General features: G+C 37.2%; 1 protein-coding gene across 4 annotated transcripts in view; it reads left to right on the top strand.

Moving 5' to 3' along the window:
* Window positions 1–17,915, top strand: part of NTRK3 (neurotrophic receptor tyrosine kinase 3) — a 358,581-nt gene that overhangs the window by 336,908 nt on the left and 3,758 nt on the right. For 2 of the 4 annotated variants that reach the window (XM_063089450.1, XM_063089449.1), the window contains one exon: window positions 13,473–13,514. The exons of the other annotated variants lie outside the window; for them this stretch is intronic. In XM_063089450.1, coding sequence (XP_062945520.1) covers window positions 13,473–13,514 — 42 coding nt within the window. The remainder of the gene's footprint in view (window positions 1–13,472; window positions 13,515–17,915) is intronic. 4 annotated transcript variants of the gene reach the window in all.

Here is a 17,915-nt window from a genome sequence, read left to right as displayed (position 1 = left end):
TTCCTTCCTCCTTTCCTTCCTTCCTCAGTGCATAATAATTTGAAAGTAATAATTCCCAGAGCCAGTGCATGTTGGGAAGATTGAATGAAGCCATGCATTTTAACTGATTTAACATATATTCTGGCATAATAAAAACACTCAATAATTTGTTGTTCTGTATCCCAGTTCATCGGGACCAGACTTCCACCTCTGGCCTCAAACTTGGAATGCTGAAAGCATCTTTTTCTATCTTTGTTATGGCAGAGGCCAGAGGTTTTGATAAATTAATATGAGAGCTCTACCTTTGAGGACTACCTACCCCAGTCTCCAGACTGGCTCCACCTCTTGGGGACCTACTAGAAGACCCTGAGAAAAATACTACAACCCAGTTTCATTAGCCTAGAAACAAGAAGTTCACTTTCTTTAATCTTTCTCCTATGCTTTTGGAAACCTGAATGTGTGTAAGAGAGTGGGAATGCCTTTTGGGAAAACGAAAACAAAAACAAAACTGTCCAACTATGATCGCTGGCTTAGCATTTAAGACTTTCTCCTGGGTTCATCTTCAGAGCAGTCATCCCTCGCCTTTTGACCTTGAAGAAGAAGCCAAGGGTTAGGGCTTGTTTATAGAGGGAGAAGGTGCAGCCCACAGCTGTGGCCTCAGATGAGGGCCTGGGGTGCCAGATGCTGTGTGCAAGTACAGCTCCTCCATCCCTTTCATCTGAGACTGCCCTCGGCCCACACCCTTCACTGTGGAGAGGCACCCTGGGGCCCCTTTGTAGAGAGCAGGCTGTGTGGAGGTAAGCTGGCCCCCTAACCTTCTCACAGGGCTGGGAGGGGCACCCAGAGGTTTCTGCTTCACCAAACCACTGTGTTTTGGAACTATTTGATACCTCAAGGTCAACTAGTCCGACTCTTTCCCTCAACCTACCCATACAGGAGCCGAGTGATGAGTCAGGTGGATTGATGCAGACTTAAGGCAGGGCGTGGAGCTCCTGAGTTCTGGCCCATTGCTCCCCTTTGCCTGCACACAACACACACACAAACACATACACACACATCCCTCAGGATGCCCATGCTGCAGATGTTAGGAAGGGCCTTGAGATGAGCTTTTGTTCAGCGCTTTTGATGCGTGGATTCAGATAAGGAAATTATGCTTTGGAAAATCTCATGCAATTTTTGAGCAGAAAGGAATCTTAGCAATCCTCTGGTCTAACTATGTTATTATTACAAATGTGATCGTTGAGGCCAAAAGGAAGCACAGGCTGCCAGAGCCACAGGGTGGAACACAGATAGAACTGGGACAAGGACTCAGGTGACCTGAGTCCCCAGCCGGTGCTCTTTCCACCTGATTCCGTGGCTTCCAATCTCCCCTCTGGCTCCCTCTCTCCTAGGGTGCTGGAGACCTCTCCAGTCCCTGTCAGGGCTGTGCGGCAGGGTTAATTAATATCCCTTTCCTGGAATTTCTCGCAGGGGAAAGCCTGGCTAGGAACTTGTGCTGCATAAGAATAGCGGTGGAACTAGCTGATGTTGATGAATCACTTTGCAGCTCAGGAGTGCTTCAGCTGCTGTTATCAGCCATCCTCAGGCTTCCCTGAGACTTTAACCCTGTTAGTTTTTCTAAGTTGAAGCCCCACCTTTAAATGAAGATGAAGGACTTTATCCACTGCTTCCCGTGTGTGGTCCTGCAGGTGATCTGTGAGCTCTCCTCAAGCTCCAAGGGTACTTCCTTTAGAATTAAGGGTCTCGTCTCATGACTCAAAGAAGAATCCCGTTTTCCATTGGTAAGGAGGTGCATTCAATTACCAAGAAAGCTCTGGGTGTGTGAAAAACCTCGTTTTGCCCTCCTTCTCCCTGCCCTCATCAGAGCCCCTCCAGCAGCCGGGTCAGTGGGTGGGTTAGACATTCAGTTCCAGCTCAGAGAGCTAGATAAGGTGGCCTGCAGTCTGAGGAGGAGCTGCACATTCTTTATGTCATCTCCCATGATGTGCTTCCAACTTCCCTTCGCCCGGGGACGTAGCCATAGATGGAAGGTTTCTGCTGTGGTATGTATTGTTTACTGAAGTAATTAAAATGTGCATTGTGTTCCCTGTCCCCAAATGTGTGCTTCTTCCCCAGCCACTTTTGGCACTTTCAGTTGGCAGTTAATAAAACAAGAGGGGGGCCCAGAGGCTCAAGTCTCCCTAGGGCTAGATGATTAATTTGGAGTGGTTTGGAAGTAGCAGATTGTACCTCTAGCTACAGCCGTGTCTTTCTGGGCTGTTGAACCTGCGCACACGCCCTCACTGGCGGACCTCGAATGCTTCATTAAGGACGTGGGCAAATTGAGGGAGGAAGGAGAAAGGAGGCAAAGGTCTGGTTTGCTAATTATAGCAGCATAAAACCAGAAAAGACTTCTCCTTCTTCCTCAGGACAACCCCACATTGAAAGAGTTACAGTCAAGGACGCTTGCAATTGACTTTCTCATTCAGCTCACCACCAAGCATCCTCATCTATCTGCGCCATAGAAATTCAAAGTCCATTCCCTTCTATTATTGTTATCTAAATCCTGGGCCCAGAAAATGCTTCTTGCAAATATTTCTGAGAGAGCAATACTACTAGCACTACTACAACTATTATTGCGACTGTTACTTGCTAATGCATATTGAGGCTTTCCAAGTGCCAGTCACCATGCTGAATGCTTTACACGGATTATTCGTTAAACCCTCATGGCCTTCTTAGGAGGCAAATGCCAGATGATTTTTAACAGATGGGGAGACTGACGTTCAGAGAGATTGAGTGATTTCCTGAGTTGGCACGGCTGAATTTGTATCTGCATCACAATGTTACACTCACACCACCCCACCGGAAGGCTAGGTCACCTTTTTTCCATTCTGGGGTCCTGTTTCTGCATCCTGCAATTCTTCTAATGGGAATTAGATGATATTCTAGCCGCACTGAATATATCAGGCAGGGTGCTGGGTTTGCCAGAGGCTTTAGGCCTTGACTCAGTTTACTTCTCCACTGGTCTCCTCCCAACATGGGCCACCTCCAGAAACTCCTGGTCCTGAGAGATGAGGGATGTGTGAACCACATCAAGCTCCAAAATTTCTCATGACAAGGAATATCAGGAGGACACAGTGGGCAAAACCTCTTTTAGGGACAGCTCAGAAGTAGCCCTTAATCATGACAGGTGTCAGGCCAGTGCAGAAATCCCTGTTGTTGTAGGAAGTAAGGCTATACCTTAGCACTTTCAAAGGTAGTTTCCTGCTGTGGGCTATGCTTTGTAAACATTTCTTCATTAGTCTTCACAAGCTTTATCTGAGACAAATGAGATCAGGAGCAGAAAACACAGGCTCTTTTAAGCTGTCTTCTCTTAGGGTAGCTGATTTGGGGCTCCAGCAGTGGATGTGCAAGGTTCTACCAGGATCCGAGTATGGGGTCTGCATAACAGACTTCACAAATGGAAGGTCATGTGGGCTAGGCTTCTGGGATGTTAGCATTAGAAAAAAGTCATCATTTAAGAAGGCCACCTAGTCCAGCCCCCTACCCAGCTTAGGAGGTGGGCACCCAGCCTGTGCTCACCTGAAGATGGGATCTCACTGGCTTGTGAGGGAGACTATTTCACCAATTATTAGAAAAGCTCTTACCCTTACAGCACCATTGCTGTGCAACTATTGTCTGTTCAGGTGCCTGAGGTTCTGTAACAAAACTAGAATTCATGATTAAAGAATCGAATGTCATCACCTTAAGGCTGGTGGGATATTCCGTCAATAGCAGGTATTATTGTTATTGTTTTAATGTTGCTAAGAGGATGAGTTGGGGAGCCAGTTCCTAGCTAAGTTTGCCTTTTGAGGAAAAAGACTCTATTTCATTGTTGATTTTATGAAAGCCAAATTATCTTGCTCATCTTTTTTTTCTTCCATGAGGCCTCACACACAGGATACGCAGTTATTGAGCCTCATCCAAAGAAGAACATTGCGTATTCTAACCTGCTTGGTCTTGTCTTCTCTGAGATTCCTGTTAGATGCTCCTCCTGAGCTTCTAAGCCTGGCTTTTGTAAACAGCCTGAATCCAAGGATGCAGACTGGTGGCCACGTGGATCCTTGACCTCCTTTAAACTGCTACCAGCGCTTGTAGGTGAAATTGTCTTGAAACTAAAAAACCCAGAAAGAGAAGAACTTGGAGTGTGGTGATGGGTTAATTTCTAGCTTGGGCTCTATCTACCACCAATGTGCTGGCATTTCATCCCTGAACTGGTTTCTCATCCATAAATTGGGGACAGGTGTCTTATAGTTGTAAGGGTCACTGGGCAGAATGCCCAAGTCCCCGGAGAAACTGGGAAGGGCTATCTAATAAACATAAACACTATCATTGGGAAATTAGCATCTTTCAAGGAAGATTTAGATTCCACATAATATGTATGTACATGTGCACTGAAAATCTGCCATGCTTCTCATTCATTTACTCTCTCTCCTTTCATTTCTGTGTGCATTTTGAGTGGGTGTGTTATTATCCCCATTTCATACATGAGGAAGCTCCAGCTTCAAGAGGTTAAATAAATTCTCTCAGGTTGCTTAGCTAGTAAGTAGCATTGACTGAGTTATATATTATTCCCTTTACCCCTTTGAAACCTTTGTTTCCTTATCCTATATACACATTTTCAATGTCAGTTATCATAATTTTTAGGGTTTTTTTTTTGACATCTAAATATTTAGCAAAGTCAATCTTGTTTGAAAGAGATTATCTTATTTTGGCTAAGAAAATCTGAACCTAAACTGGAACCTAATGATCAGTACCCGATCAATACAGATTTTTTTTTTTTTTTTTTTTAAATCTAAGGTCATTAGGAAGATTTATTTTGCCTTTCTTTAGTATGAATATTATAGCAAGAATTTGGGGTCTGGGTGAATCAGTTTGAATCCAGTGTGATCCACGATCTGAGCTGAATTGAGACCTTCAGCTTTGTTCAGTGAAATGAGCTCTTTTAACAACGTCTCCAAAGTTTGTTTTCACTAGAAGATTTTAGTGCAGCCAGCAGGCTCCAATCTAAGCATCTGGAAAAGAAAATAAGGGCCGAGTTATTTTTCAATCCACATCTTCTTTGGACTTGCAATGTCTGCTCTTTAAAAAAAATATTGCTCAGGGGCAGTGAAGGACAGTGAGGTCTCAGAATGAGTGCCAGCATTTAGGCAGGATTAAGAAAGGGGAAAACAAAAGGAGAAGTTATAAAAGGTGTGTGTTCCCGGGTCTTCTATCTGAGAACTTTGCTGCTGGCAGATGCAGCTCTAGGTAAGACAATTGGGGAGAATCACAATGGGTGTATTTATCCTCTAGGCTCACACTGCTAAACAACTTGGCTCTTAACTCCTTGTATTTTTGGAAAACTCCAAGGGTTTTTCTTAATCCTGGGGCTAGAGTCTCAGACTGAGACAACCGTTTCACTGAGATTCTGCTAAATGGATGTTTTGTGTGAGCTGTCATGAAGCCCCGCTCTGAGGCAGCGGTGCTGTGAAGACGGCTTTGTGAGTTCTCCGCACCTTCTTGCCAAAGAATTCCAAGCACCTACTAGACCTGGGGCTGAGATCTTGGGTCTGTGTCTACAAGAAGCTAGATGATGGTCTTCCCTACTGTATTGGGAAAAGGAGCAGGCGAAAAAGAAAACAAGTAATTCTGACTTGATAAGTCAGAAGTCTGGTTGTCATTGTAGGAATATCTCAATCTCTGTGTAAAGGTTTTATCCATGGAATTTTCATAATGGGTGAACCACAGATAGATGCATATTTGTGAGTGAGCACTCGTATATCATAGATCTAAAATCAAAAGAATATTCAACCCAATACATTCCTAAAGTACGCACCCACACAAACTGGGGGAGACATAGAGTTCTTCCAAGTGAAACAAAGTCTATAAATATTGGGGTGGAAAGAAAGGAACTAACTACAGAACTGAAAACTAAGCTTCGTAAGACTCATAAGTCTGTGTATTTTTTCATTTGTATACCTTTGTGTATGTATGTTACGCTCTAGTAACAAGTTTATATTAAAAACAAGAACAAGACCATGGGACTTTAGTTCCATTATATTTACTATTCTTAGTGACCTTGGACAAGTCACTTTCCCTGTTCTGGCCAGGGTTCCCAGGTCTGGAAATTGGCTGGGTAATTCCCAAAGCTCTTTCTGGTCTTGTATGTTCCTGAGATACAGCTTTAGTGTTGAGTCTGTCCTTTCAAGCCCTGTATTCAGAGGAAGTTAGTTTTGGGGAACTGGACAGGGTGCAGGTACAGGGTAAAGCTGGTCCCCCAAAGATGCACCTGGGATCCAGATAACATCTGGAGAGAGTATAGGTTCAGCCACCAAAGAGATGTGCCTAGTAAATGATCAAATGGCCCTGGGAAGAGCTGAAAAGCTGGTTCAAATTATAGCATTTGTAACTCAGAACAGCCAAGTAAAGAAAGGGAGGGGAGAGTGGAGCAGGAGGAGGAGAAAAGGCAGGAACCGGCAGAGAGTTTCTGAAGGGCAGACTGATATTTCTAAGGCTCTAGGGGTCTCCCATATATATGGGGAGGGAGCTGTTAAGAGAGCTCAGCAGTTGGAGAAGTGAGCAGTGAGAAGGGTTAATTCCAGGAATGAGGGCTCTGACATTCTGGAAAAGTTTGAAGCTGTCAGCAAAGTTAATCATAAATTAGCTGTCAGCAAGCTAATTTAGAGTGAAACCATTTATTTTTGCTGCTTGGAGATAGAATACATTAGAAGAGGACTTTGGGCCTTTCCTCCTAAACTTAGGCCATTTGTTTCTAGAAATGTCCAAGAGAGATTTTACCAACCCCCTTGATCAGTGCATGGCCTGTGTCTGTATCTATGACTGTGCACACAATTCACGTGCATTGACATACACACATGTTCATCTGAACACCCTCCCTCCTGATGTGTGGATGTGTGTATGTATACTACATGTAGCTTGCAGTGACGAGCATCCCGTGTGTGTGAAATCCCAAAACCCTCTGGAACAAGAGTGGCAATGATTTTAGACTGCAGTGGCTGCTGGTACTGCTTCTGGGGTCATGTTTGAGGTGACTGCCAGCCCAGGATTATGTTCTCCTCAGATGTGTCAGAGCAGAGCAGAAGACACAAAGCCCACTGGGATATTGGGGAATGTGCTAAGCCTTTCATTTTTTCTTAATGCCCATGGAGACTCTTCTATGTGCTGAGACATGGCGATCATAAAAGATTAAAATTGACAAAAAAAATTGGAACTTACTATAAATGACAATCTTTATGACAATCTCCTGATTGGATCATTTTTCCGTTAACATATGTTGCAAAGTTTTTACTACTCTTCAGAGTTGTCTTATCAACACGAGAGGAGCTACCTTCTCATCTACTTTGAAAGGTTCTGATTTGACCCATGCAGATTAGTGAATACAGAGAAAACGTGAATCCTTCCATTGTTGCAGAAATATCGTGCCCCTGTGATAGTTGCTCATCCTTGCTGGGTCTCAGTATCTTTATTTAGAATATGGTTACTTTGTCTCCTCTGTATCTCATCAGAGTTGTGTAAGGATAGATGTTTGGAACTTCTGGGACAGAAGCATGTTTCTGTGTGTTCTTTGGAATCCTCCAGCCTCTTTATTTTCTTTGTAATTAGACATGGAGGCCTGAGTACCTTCTACAGTTTAGCTAAGTTTCTCTTTAACCCAGAGTAGTGGGTTCTCCATAACTGCAGCAATGCCAGAGTTACTCAGTGGAAATGAGCAAGTCAATCCCCTTTTCAGGAAAGTCTGGATTAGAAGAGAAAGGATGGCTATGGGTCGGTGAGGAGGTGGTAGGTCCCCAGAGAGGAACACTCTGCAGTGCAGAGCATTCTGTCCCCAATAGGAACTGGAGCCTGGGACCTGCAACCGCTCAACTCTCAGACCTTCAACACCTTCCACACCACTTACTCCTGGGCCTCAGAGACAAGGCTGAAAGTGAGTGCTAAGGACTTGATGAAATTAAAGAAATAGGGCTGGAGGGGATCTGCTGCTCTTGCTACTCTCTTTTCCTGTTCTCTCCCCTTATACAGCTGATGGCCTGAGGATACAGCTTTGGGGAAAGACAGGAGAGAAAGGACTCCAAACTTTGTATCCCTGGGTTCTTGGTCTCTAAAAACCTGTGGTCTTCAAACTGTTATGCCCTTAAAAGAATTTTTGTTTGGTTGTTTTTTTTTGGCGGGGGGGGGGGGGAGGAGGGGGGAGGTGGCTGGCAGGTATAGGGATCCAAACCTGTGACTTTGGTGTTATAAAGCTGCACTCTAAGCAGCTGAGCTAATCGGCCAGCTGCCCCTACAAGAATTTTGAAAAATGATATATGCCCCTTGTACATTATAAGCTGCCATTTAAAACCTTTGACATAATTTTAAATAGCTGCAAATGATGCCATTTCCAGAATATTGTAAATATTGACATTAAAGAATTATAGCATTCCTTTAATACATCTAATGAACTTTAAATACCAGAGCAATTTGGTACATCATCTATTAAACACATGAACAAATTCTTAAATAGTCAGTTTTACATGGTTCCTTTTTCTTCTTGGATTTATATTTTCATTTCAGTTACCCCGCTGACTTTTATCCTTATGTAATAAATTTTTATGCATGAAATCTTTTTATTGGCTACTCTATTATAATTCACTGTGACAAAAATATGTATGAAGATTTAAATTTAATTTTTAATGTCTAATGAACATAAGTTTCTAGATGTTAAGAGTTTTTGGATTGAGTTATTACAATTACTAGCAAAACATAGAAAGTGGAAGTTTATTGAGTTATTATTACAATTATTAGTAATACACAGAAATAGGCAGCTAATCGAAATAACATCACAACTTTTGATGAATATGAAAGCTAAAAAGTAAAATATTAATGGAAATGCATCTCATACTTTTAAATTAGTTCATGTATTCATTAATGAATATTACTTACTGTTAAAGTAAGGAAGATTCAGGATCTCTTCTATGTTTTCATTTTTATAGATACAAGATCTGAGAAACATTCACAATAAACAAATAGAAGGGAAAGGAAAGAGTTTTATTATCAAACGTGACTCAGTTCTCTGAACTATTACCTAGTTATTGGTCTCGTCAAAATTTATTTTTAATCTTCTCTCAGCAGACAGTTCTTTTAGGTTTGTCATCCTTCAGTTGTTTGAAAAGAATTGGGAACTACTCAACTTGCAAAAGGATTAGTCTTCCTGTCACCAGAGACATTCATTTTTAACACTTGTACCAATGTTTCATAGAGTTTTTAAATTTGTACTCTCTACGTATTCACTCCTGAGATTTAGAATGAATGAGAACTTTGTTCTTTGTGGGAGGGGGAGGGAGGAACAAGGGGCAATTGAGCAAGAGGATAGCTGGACCACAGGAACAGGTTCTAAATTCAATTTAAGAAAAAAAATCCATATGGGAGTTGGGGATCTGCAAAATCCCTGAAAACTATCCTTCCCTGAGTATATATTAGAAAGACATCATGTATCTCCAAAATTATGCAGACCCTGGTTTGAAACCACTTCAGTGCACACTGTACTATATTTCTGCTTATAACATAAAATAGGAATTCTAGACTTCATCCCATGGAACAGTGGCTTTTCCTCTTTAGGGTGAGTAAAAATAACCTGCAGTATATGTATAAAGTGCACTTCTCTATTGACAATAACAAAAACCAGGAAACAACCCAAGTGCTTACCAGTAGGAGATTGACTGATAGACTGCAGCATCATCATACACAGCGGAGTCCTATATAGCTACAAAAGGAATGAGTGAACTCCAGTGAAAAAAGTAAAGTATAGAAAGTGAGAAAACCAAATGTAAATCCATTTTTGCTTATGGAAAAAGCAATAGAAGAATAAACTAGAAACAAGCCAAAACTGTTACCTGTTGGGGAGGAGAACAGGATGAAGAACATGACCAGGGAGGAAACTAGACTATACTTGCATGGACCTTGCTTTGTGGTTTTGACTTTGAAACCATGTAGCAGATTTGACTTATTATCAAGCAACATTAAATCAAGTGGAAAAATTTTTAAAAGCAATTCCTACACATCAAAAGCAAAATGAGGCAAATAAGACTATGTATTGGCTTCACCATGCAGAAAGGAGTTAATTCAAATATCTTTAAAACATAACTGTTTTCTGAATGTCCCTAGTAGGTGTATAGAAAAAGCTGCAAAGAATGTGGGTGATTTTCAGTAATCATAACAGTAATTGAACTGTTACTTTGAAACTCTCTCTAATATACATATACTATATTATATATTATATGTACATATTAGTATACACAAGTAATATTCTTATTATAGGAATCAAGATTTTCAGCATAAGAGAAAAATATAAACATTAAATTAAAGAAGTTAAATAAAAGCTCTGTGATCCTAAATTTGAGTATGGAAAAATAAATATGAACTAATGATGCACTTTTTCTTAAGAAAAGTATTTCCTAGCTATTTCCACTATAAATACTTAAAAATAATATCCACCTCAGTAGCAACAAACACTCCTAGGATCCACACTGTGGTCTCTAAATTCCATTGTCCACCATAAGGATCCAGGGGTCCTTGGAGAAATGGCTGATTCCAAGGCTGGCTCAGGAAATATACAGGATGAGCCTAGAATATTCTTTCCTGCCAGAAAGCAAGGATGCTGTCAGAGGCTACTGGGGTTAAGTGAGAGGACACAGGCAAGACCTTTAAAACTTCCAATGGCCCCAAATGGACCTCAGACATTGAAAATAATAACTACAATAGAACGAAACACTTTGTGTGTGTGTGTGTGTGTGCTTAAAGAACAAGCATTGATAATGCTTCTCAAAAACACATCAAACCAAAACAAACCTCTCATTAATCACCTTTGGGTGATGCTAGGAAATAAATTCATTATTCTAAGGACTAGTAAACAGAGAGAAAGAATCAAGAATTTACCTTGCCTGTCCTGTAAAAGCTACTGTCAGTATAGCCAAATAGCTGTTGAAAGAAAGTTTTTATTTATAAAAGATTTCCAGCTAATATATGCAGAGGGAATGCTATAATTAGATTGTCACCATTTTGCAGCCACTGATGAAGTAATGGATCTGGGCAATGATCATCAGTGGCTGCTGAAATCATTAGGTGGGGAAGAGAGAAGGAGGTTTTGCTGTGCATCATACACCTAACTCAGCAGCCTCCTTCAGAACAGGGCAGGTGGCAAAGGGAGGATGACAGAGAGCAGAAACATACTTAGAAAGCCCAGCAACTGAAAAGAGGGTGTTCTGGGGCACGCTGTCAACTACTTCCTCCAATTACTTGTTTTATTTCTAGAATGATTTCTTGGAATCTTTCCTGCACCTTATTACTTTATGTCTCCTCTTTCAATCATTTAGTGTATCACCGAAAACTTGGATCATTATCTAATATTTTTCATGCAATGCTTGGGCAAGGTACCTTACCTTCATCTGTGAAATGGGAATATGAGAGGCTTCTATCACATAGGAATAGAGAAAGGATTAAATTAGGGATGTATGTAGCATCCAGTGGCTGGTACTGATTATTCATTAATTAGTATTATTCCTATCATTAAGATTATGATTTGTGGCTAGGTTACATGTGACTAGGTTTTACCATGGGAATATTGGTCAATAATTTTTTATCAGGGGAGTCTTTGATCCCTGCCTTTCCTAGATGGGGTCCCTCTGACGTGGGAGAATTATGTAGATCATTCTAAGAAAATCAGCATGGATCTTCATGGGATATAAGGAAATTCCAGGAAATTAGCAATATGTAAAGAAACACACAGTAAAGAGTTATCTTACTTTATGTGTATATCTTTGCATATACACTTAAGGATACTCAATGGGTTTTTGCATACATAGTCTCACCTTAGGCAGGCCCGTTGCTTAACCCTATTTTGAAGACAAGGAAACTGAAGTTCAAACTGCTTGTTAAAAGTCACATCAGAACCCGGGGCTCCTGACTTCCAATTTATTGCACTTTTTTTGTTGTATCACAGGCCTCTTGAAATATTTTAGTTTACTCCTGGAAGAATGCAGTATAAACTTCACCCACACTGGCGGTGCCGCTAAGGGAGACTCTTGTTAAGAGTCTCCTTAGTGGGGCCCCTGCGGCCAATGAATACCATGCTGATAATTTTCTGCCACAATATTTATGCTCATCACAGTTTACACCCAGAATGCTTGAATTTCTCTCTAAACTTTGAGATTTCAATTTAGAATACTTCTTCTGTATTGTGTATGAAATTATCAAATGAGACACACACCAGCATCAATTTGGAGAACATCATTATTTAAAATTTCTCATCAAGAGAAATGTTCCTATATTCTTGACTTCTATTTTTTTTTAAATCAAGAAACCAGGTACAATAAACAATTCTACCATACTCTATCACAAACATAATTTTCCTTAAAAAAATCACCTTTTGAAATAAAACTTAAATTAAGTACACTGGTTTCCTTTTATTCATTTTTAAAAAATTGTTTTCAAATTTTCAAATGTCGTGTTATTATCATCATAAAATTTCAAACGACATAGAAATACCTATAGTAAAAAGTGAAATTCTCTCTTTAGTCACTACCCTTGCTTTCCTCTCTAGAGGAAATCACTGGTTTACTGGCTTTCTGGACCTTTTTCTATGCATTTTCAAAGTTACATGGTGTTGCTATGTAATTGCGTATGTATCCACATACACATTTTTTACATTGAAAATGTTAAAATATATTTTTCAATGTCTTGCATTTTCATTTAACATGTCCTAGACTAATGTTTTGTATCAATACACATAGCTCTACTATATTGCTTTTAACTGCTGCATATACCTTTAACGATGAACACATTTTTACTCTTAGAGACAATGAAATAAATGTCTTCAACCAAATGTTCTTGCTTATGTAAGCAAATATTTTTCAAAGACTCCTAGATGTGAAATTGCTGGGTTCAAAGGCACTCGAATCTTTAGTGTGGACAGATTCTGCCAAGCTGCCCTCAGAAAAGGCTGTCCCAATCTTCCCAATGGCATTTCAGAATAACTCTTTCCTCATACCTTCTCAAACACCAGATAGCATCAATCTTTTTCATTTTTTTTCAAATGACATTAAAAAATGTGTCTCTTTGTTGTTTAATTGGCATCTCTTAACATGTTTGTGGCCATTTGCAGCTCTTTTGTGGACCATCTGTTCTGATCCTTTACTCATTTTTCTGTTGAGTTGCTTTTTCTAACTAGCTTGAAGGAGCACTTTGTATTTATGTGGATTTTAACTCTCTGTAACATATATTGCAAATATTTTTTGTCGTTTGTCTCTTTTAACTATGCTTATTTTGTCTTTTGCCATGCAAAAGTATTTAATTTTTGTAAGTTGTATCTCTAAATCTTATCTTTTGTGGCTTCTTGAACATGTATCTTATTTAGGAAAAGGGCTTCCTCTCCTGAGGTTATACAAATATTTTTCCAAGTTTTCTTCTAATATTATTATTGTTTTGTTTTTTATGTTTAGCTCTTTAATCCATCTGGAAATGATTTTTGTATATGGTGTGAGGTAGGTATCTAAGTGTATTTTTTTTATAAAATGAATGGTTCATTGTCCCAACACTTTAATTACTAACCCATCATTTCATATATTAAATTCCAATATTTATACATGGGTCTGCCTCTGGACTCTCTCCTTTGTTCCATTAATAAATTTGTCTATCCTTATGCCAAAAAACAGTGTGCTTTTTATGTAATTTGGTAAAAATTGTTCTATCTGATAGACCAACTTTCCATCTTTGTTCTATTACAAGTATATTTTCATTTTTATCAGCTATTTATTACTCTAGGTGAATTTTGGATTCATTTTGTCAATTTCCATACACCATTCCATTGAAGTTTTCATTTAAATTGTATTGAATTTTTAGATTAATTTTTATTTTTAGATTAATTTTAGAAAGAAATGAGAGACTTACAATATTGACTTTTCTCATTCAAGGAAATGATACACTTTTCCATTTATTCAGATCTTTTTTATGTTTTTCAACACTTGTCTTTAAATAGGCCTTGTATATTTTTTTCTAAGACTTATGCTTAAAATTTTAAACATTTTTGTTGCTCTTGTAAAAACAATCTTATTTTCATTGTATTTTGAAGTAATTGCTACTAATATATGAGAATAGTTTGACTTTTGTGTGTTCCTCTTATATCTGGGTAATTCACTAAATCATATATTGGCTCTAATTACTTTTTAGTCAATTATCTCGAATAATCATATCATATCCAGACAATGGGCAATTTTGACTCCTCCTTTTCAATATTTGTACCTGATATTTTTTCCTGCTTTATTTCTTTGGTTAGAACCTTCTGAAGAGTGTTAAATAAAATCAGTAATAGAAGATACCGTCTATGCATCTAATGTTTTATTGGTAAATATGATATTTAGTGTGTTGAATAAAGGACATTACCTTCTATTACTAATAAATTAGGGATTTCAATCAGAAAAGGGTGTCGAACAATTTTGACATCTTTTGAAAGGATGGTTTTTCTTCTTTTATCTCTTAATTTAGTAAATTAAACAGCAGATTTCCTAAGGTTGAGGCATTTTTGCATTTCTAGTATAAACTTTATGGAATTAAAATATGGATTTCTTGTAATATTGCTGATTTGATATGATACTTTATTTCGATTTAGAGACTATAACAGAGATAGCTATATACATATGTAGATAAAATATCTATATCTGTATTTATATATTTAAGGCTATATGCTAAATTTGACTGATTTTGTCATCAGACATGAAAGCCACAGAGAGTAATTCAGTAAAGTTGCTATCTTTTTTGCTCTGGAAAAGTATAAGTAGGATAGATATTCACCCACAAAACCATCTGGACCTTATATATTTTTAATGTGTAAATTTTTTTTTTTACTACAGTTTTAATTGTTTGTGTTCAAGTTTTCTATTTTTCATTTTTCATTAATATTTTCTAGTAAATCAATCATTGCATGTATATTTTCAAATTTATTATTGTAATATTCTTAACATTTTACATTTGCCTCCTCTACATCCCTTATTAACCTTGACAAGATTTATACAGTTTTTGAAAGAAATAGCAATTGATTGTGTAGATCGAGTCTGCATTTTTTCCCCCTTTGCATTGTTTGTTTTACCTTTTTTTGTTTGTTGGTTTCATACTGATTAATAAGTATTTATTTTATTTTATCTTTATTATTTCCTCTTGTTTGCTTTACATTTTCTTCCTAAGTCTTTACTTCATTTTCTATTGAATTCTTGCTTAGTTATGTTTTAACTACTTTAAAATACATTTAAAAATTACTTTAGCCATATTCTGCAGGTTTTAATGAATAGAACTTTATTTATTATTATAATAAGCAGTTTTAAATTTTGTTTTCAATTTTTTAACTTACCAACTAATTTTTAAATAATTGCCCAAAGAGAACCTTTTTAAAATTATCCTTTTGTTCTTAATTTCTATTTTTATTTATTTGATGCAAAAATATTTCTTATTTTTACTTTATATTTATTTATTTTTTCCTTGGAATTCCAGATTTCTTTTGAGGTTTAATATGTAGTTGGTATTTGTAAATGTTTTTAGGTCACTGAAAATAATGTGCAACTTTTAAAGAAGGCTGAAAGATACACAATCACAACACTCATATCTACTCATTGAAACTCATTATATTATTTTTAAAATGTATCTTCATTTATGTTGTCTTAATTTGTAATTTGTGAAAGGTGTGTTTTAGTTTTTTATATATAATTTATATATATATAATTTAGTTTTTTATATATAATTTAGTTTTTTATATATAATTATATGTAATGGTAGGTTTGTCAGTTCCCTTTTATTTATAACCTGTTTTTACTCATCATATATGTATACTTTTAAATGTGTATTTTTATATATATTTTATATATTGTTGCCATGTTAATTGGAGCATAAAATTTCATGATTATTATAATGATAAATTTTTTCATCTTTAAATATGTTCAATATGATACAAACCATTTTGTCTCCATTTAATTTTTGGCATTCTGAATTCTTTTTTGCAGATGAGATCAGGTGCATTCAGGGTGGTATGACCATAGACTGAAATTGGTTTTCACACACACACACACACACACACACACACACACACACACACACACACACACACACACACACACACACATGAAACAATATAAAATTCATGAAAACAAACAATACAAGAAACAAAATTGGCCATATACATCTGCATATACATATATATAGAGAGATGTATATATATATACATATATGAATACAGGTATACATATAGCCAATTATATTTTCTTTTTATTGCTTGTATTTTTTCATCCTTTCATTTTCAGTATTTTCTGCAATTTTGTTTTAGATGTGTCTTTTCTAAATAACATGAATCTTGATTTTGTAATCTAAATTTTTCTCTCTCATTTAGAAAGTAGTAAAACCCATTTGTACTTATTATTTATAGTAATATTTTTTAAACTTTTTTGTTTTGTTTTGTGCTTCCTGCTCATCATTACCCCATTTGCCCTTTTTGTAGTCTTTTTAGTATTAGTTTAAGATTTTTGGTTCTATCTTCCTAAAACTGGTTTGGAAGCTATATGGACCATTTCTATTCTTCTAGAAGCTGCTTTAAAATTTTAGCAAGCATATTTAAACTGTTATAGACAATAATTTATCATTGTCTATACGCTCCTTTCCCTCCTTTCTAAAAGATACAGCCTTTATTGGGCTTTTAATTATTTATATATCTGCTCTTTTATGCACTTATGGTTGAAATTATCTGGAAGTTTTATTCCAGTTAAGTTTGTTAGTAGTAATATTGGTAGTACTGTTAGCAATATTAGTATTATTATTTACTTTGTCTCTATTTTACAGGAAGACTTTATTAGTAAATGTATTACCTTTTACTACCAAATTAGCAACCATTCTTTATATTTAAATTGCATTTTTGTGGCTTATTTGCTCTGCATTGTTTTTTATATTCCAAGTCTTTGTGTACTTGGATTATTTTTTTCTGTTTTTCTAGAGTATGTTCTCAATTAATTTTTGCTTCTATAATTTCTGAACAGCTGTGAGTAGTAAACTTTCTGAGTCTTTGGTTGTCAGAGAGAAACATCTTCAGTTGTCTTTACACTTAATACAGAGCAATTATAAAATCCCACTTTGAAAATAACTTTTCTGCAAACCCATATCATCATTTATCTTTTAAAATACTTCAAGCAGATAAGGCAAACATGATTTCCCTTTTTATAAGCAATGTTGCTCATCTCCCAAGTCATTCTTTCTTAAGTGTTTGTTATTATTCCTCCAACTGGCCCACCATAGAAATGAGAACTTCAGGTTAGTAGTTCACCAGGGCATATACAGAGAACTATTTTTTATCGATGGTAAGAACTTTCATAACAACAAATTCCATGTATTAGCCAAAAGTTCCAATTTCTGAAGCTCTGTTTACTAATGATGCAGTTAATTTCTGAGTTTAAAAACATGCTGTGAAATTTCTTCCACTGATGCTAATATATCTAACCTGCTAGGCAGTGAAGATTTTTCTAATGTTTTACTCAGGATAGTGTGCCCTGGGTGTCTGTCCTTGTCAATCACTTCCTCGTGCTCTTGTCTCTCAGATTGGTAGACCCACAAATGGTTGATGTTTTCCTGAGGCTATGTTTAAAGACTCTCTCCTTATTGAGCTTTGAACTTACTAAAAACTGTAGTGAATTCTTTTTCAAATCACCTATTTTATTAGCACATGGTCTTCCACACTTTTGGAACTTCCCTGTCCCCTTCACTTGAAACACTGAGTCCTAAATTGTGGTGAGAAATTCAGGGTTGCCAGGTAGCAGCAGATAGTTCTACAGATTAGATGCATGTGGAATATATTGTGCCTTTGCCACCTTGGCCAAGAATTTAATCTGATGTCTGCAAATGGTCCGCCACTTGGT

Source organism: Cynocephalus volans, chromosome 3 (assembly GCF_027409185.1).
Source record: "Cynocephalus volans isolate mCynVol1 chromosome 3, mCynVol1.pri, whole genome shotgun sequence".
NCBI lineage: Eukaryota > Metazoa > Chordata > Mammalia > Dermoptera > Cynocephalidae > Cynocephalus > Cynocephalus volans.
Note: the sequence above shows the minus strand (reverse complement) of the source record. Positions and strands in the feature narration are given on the sequence as shown.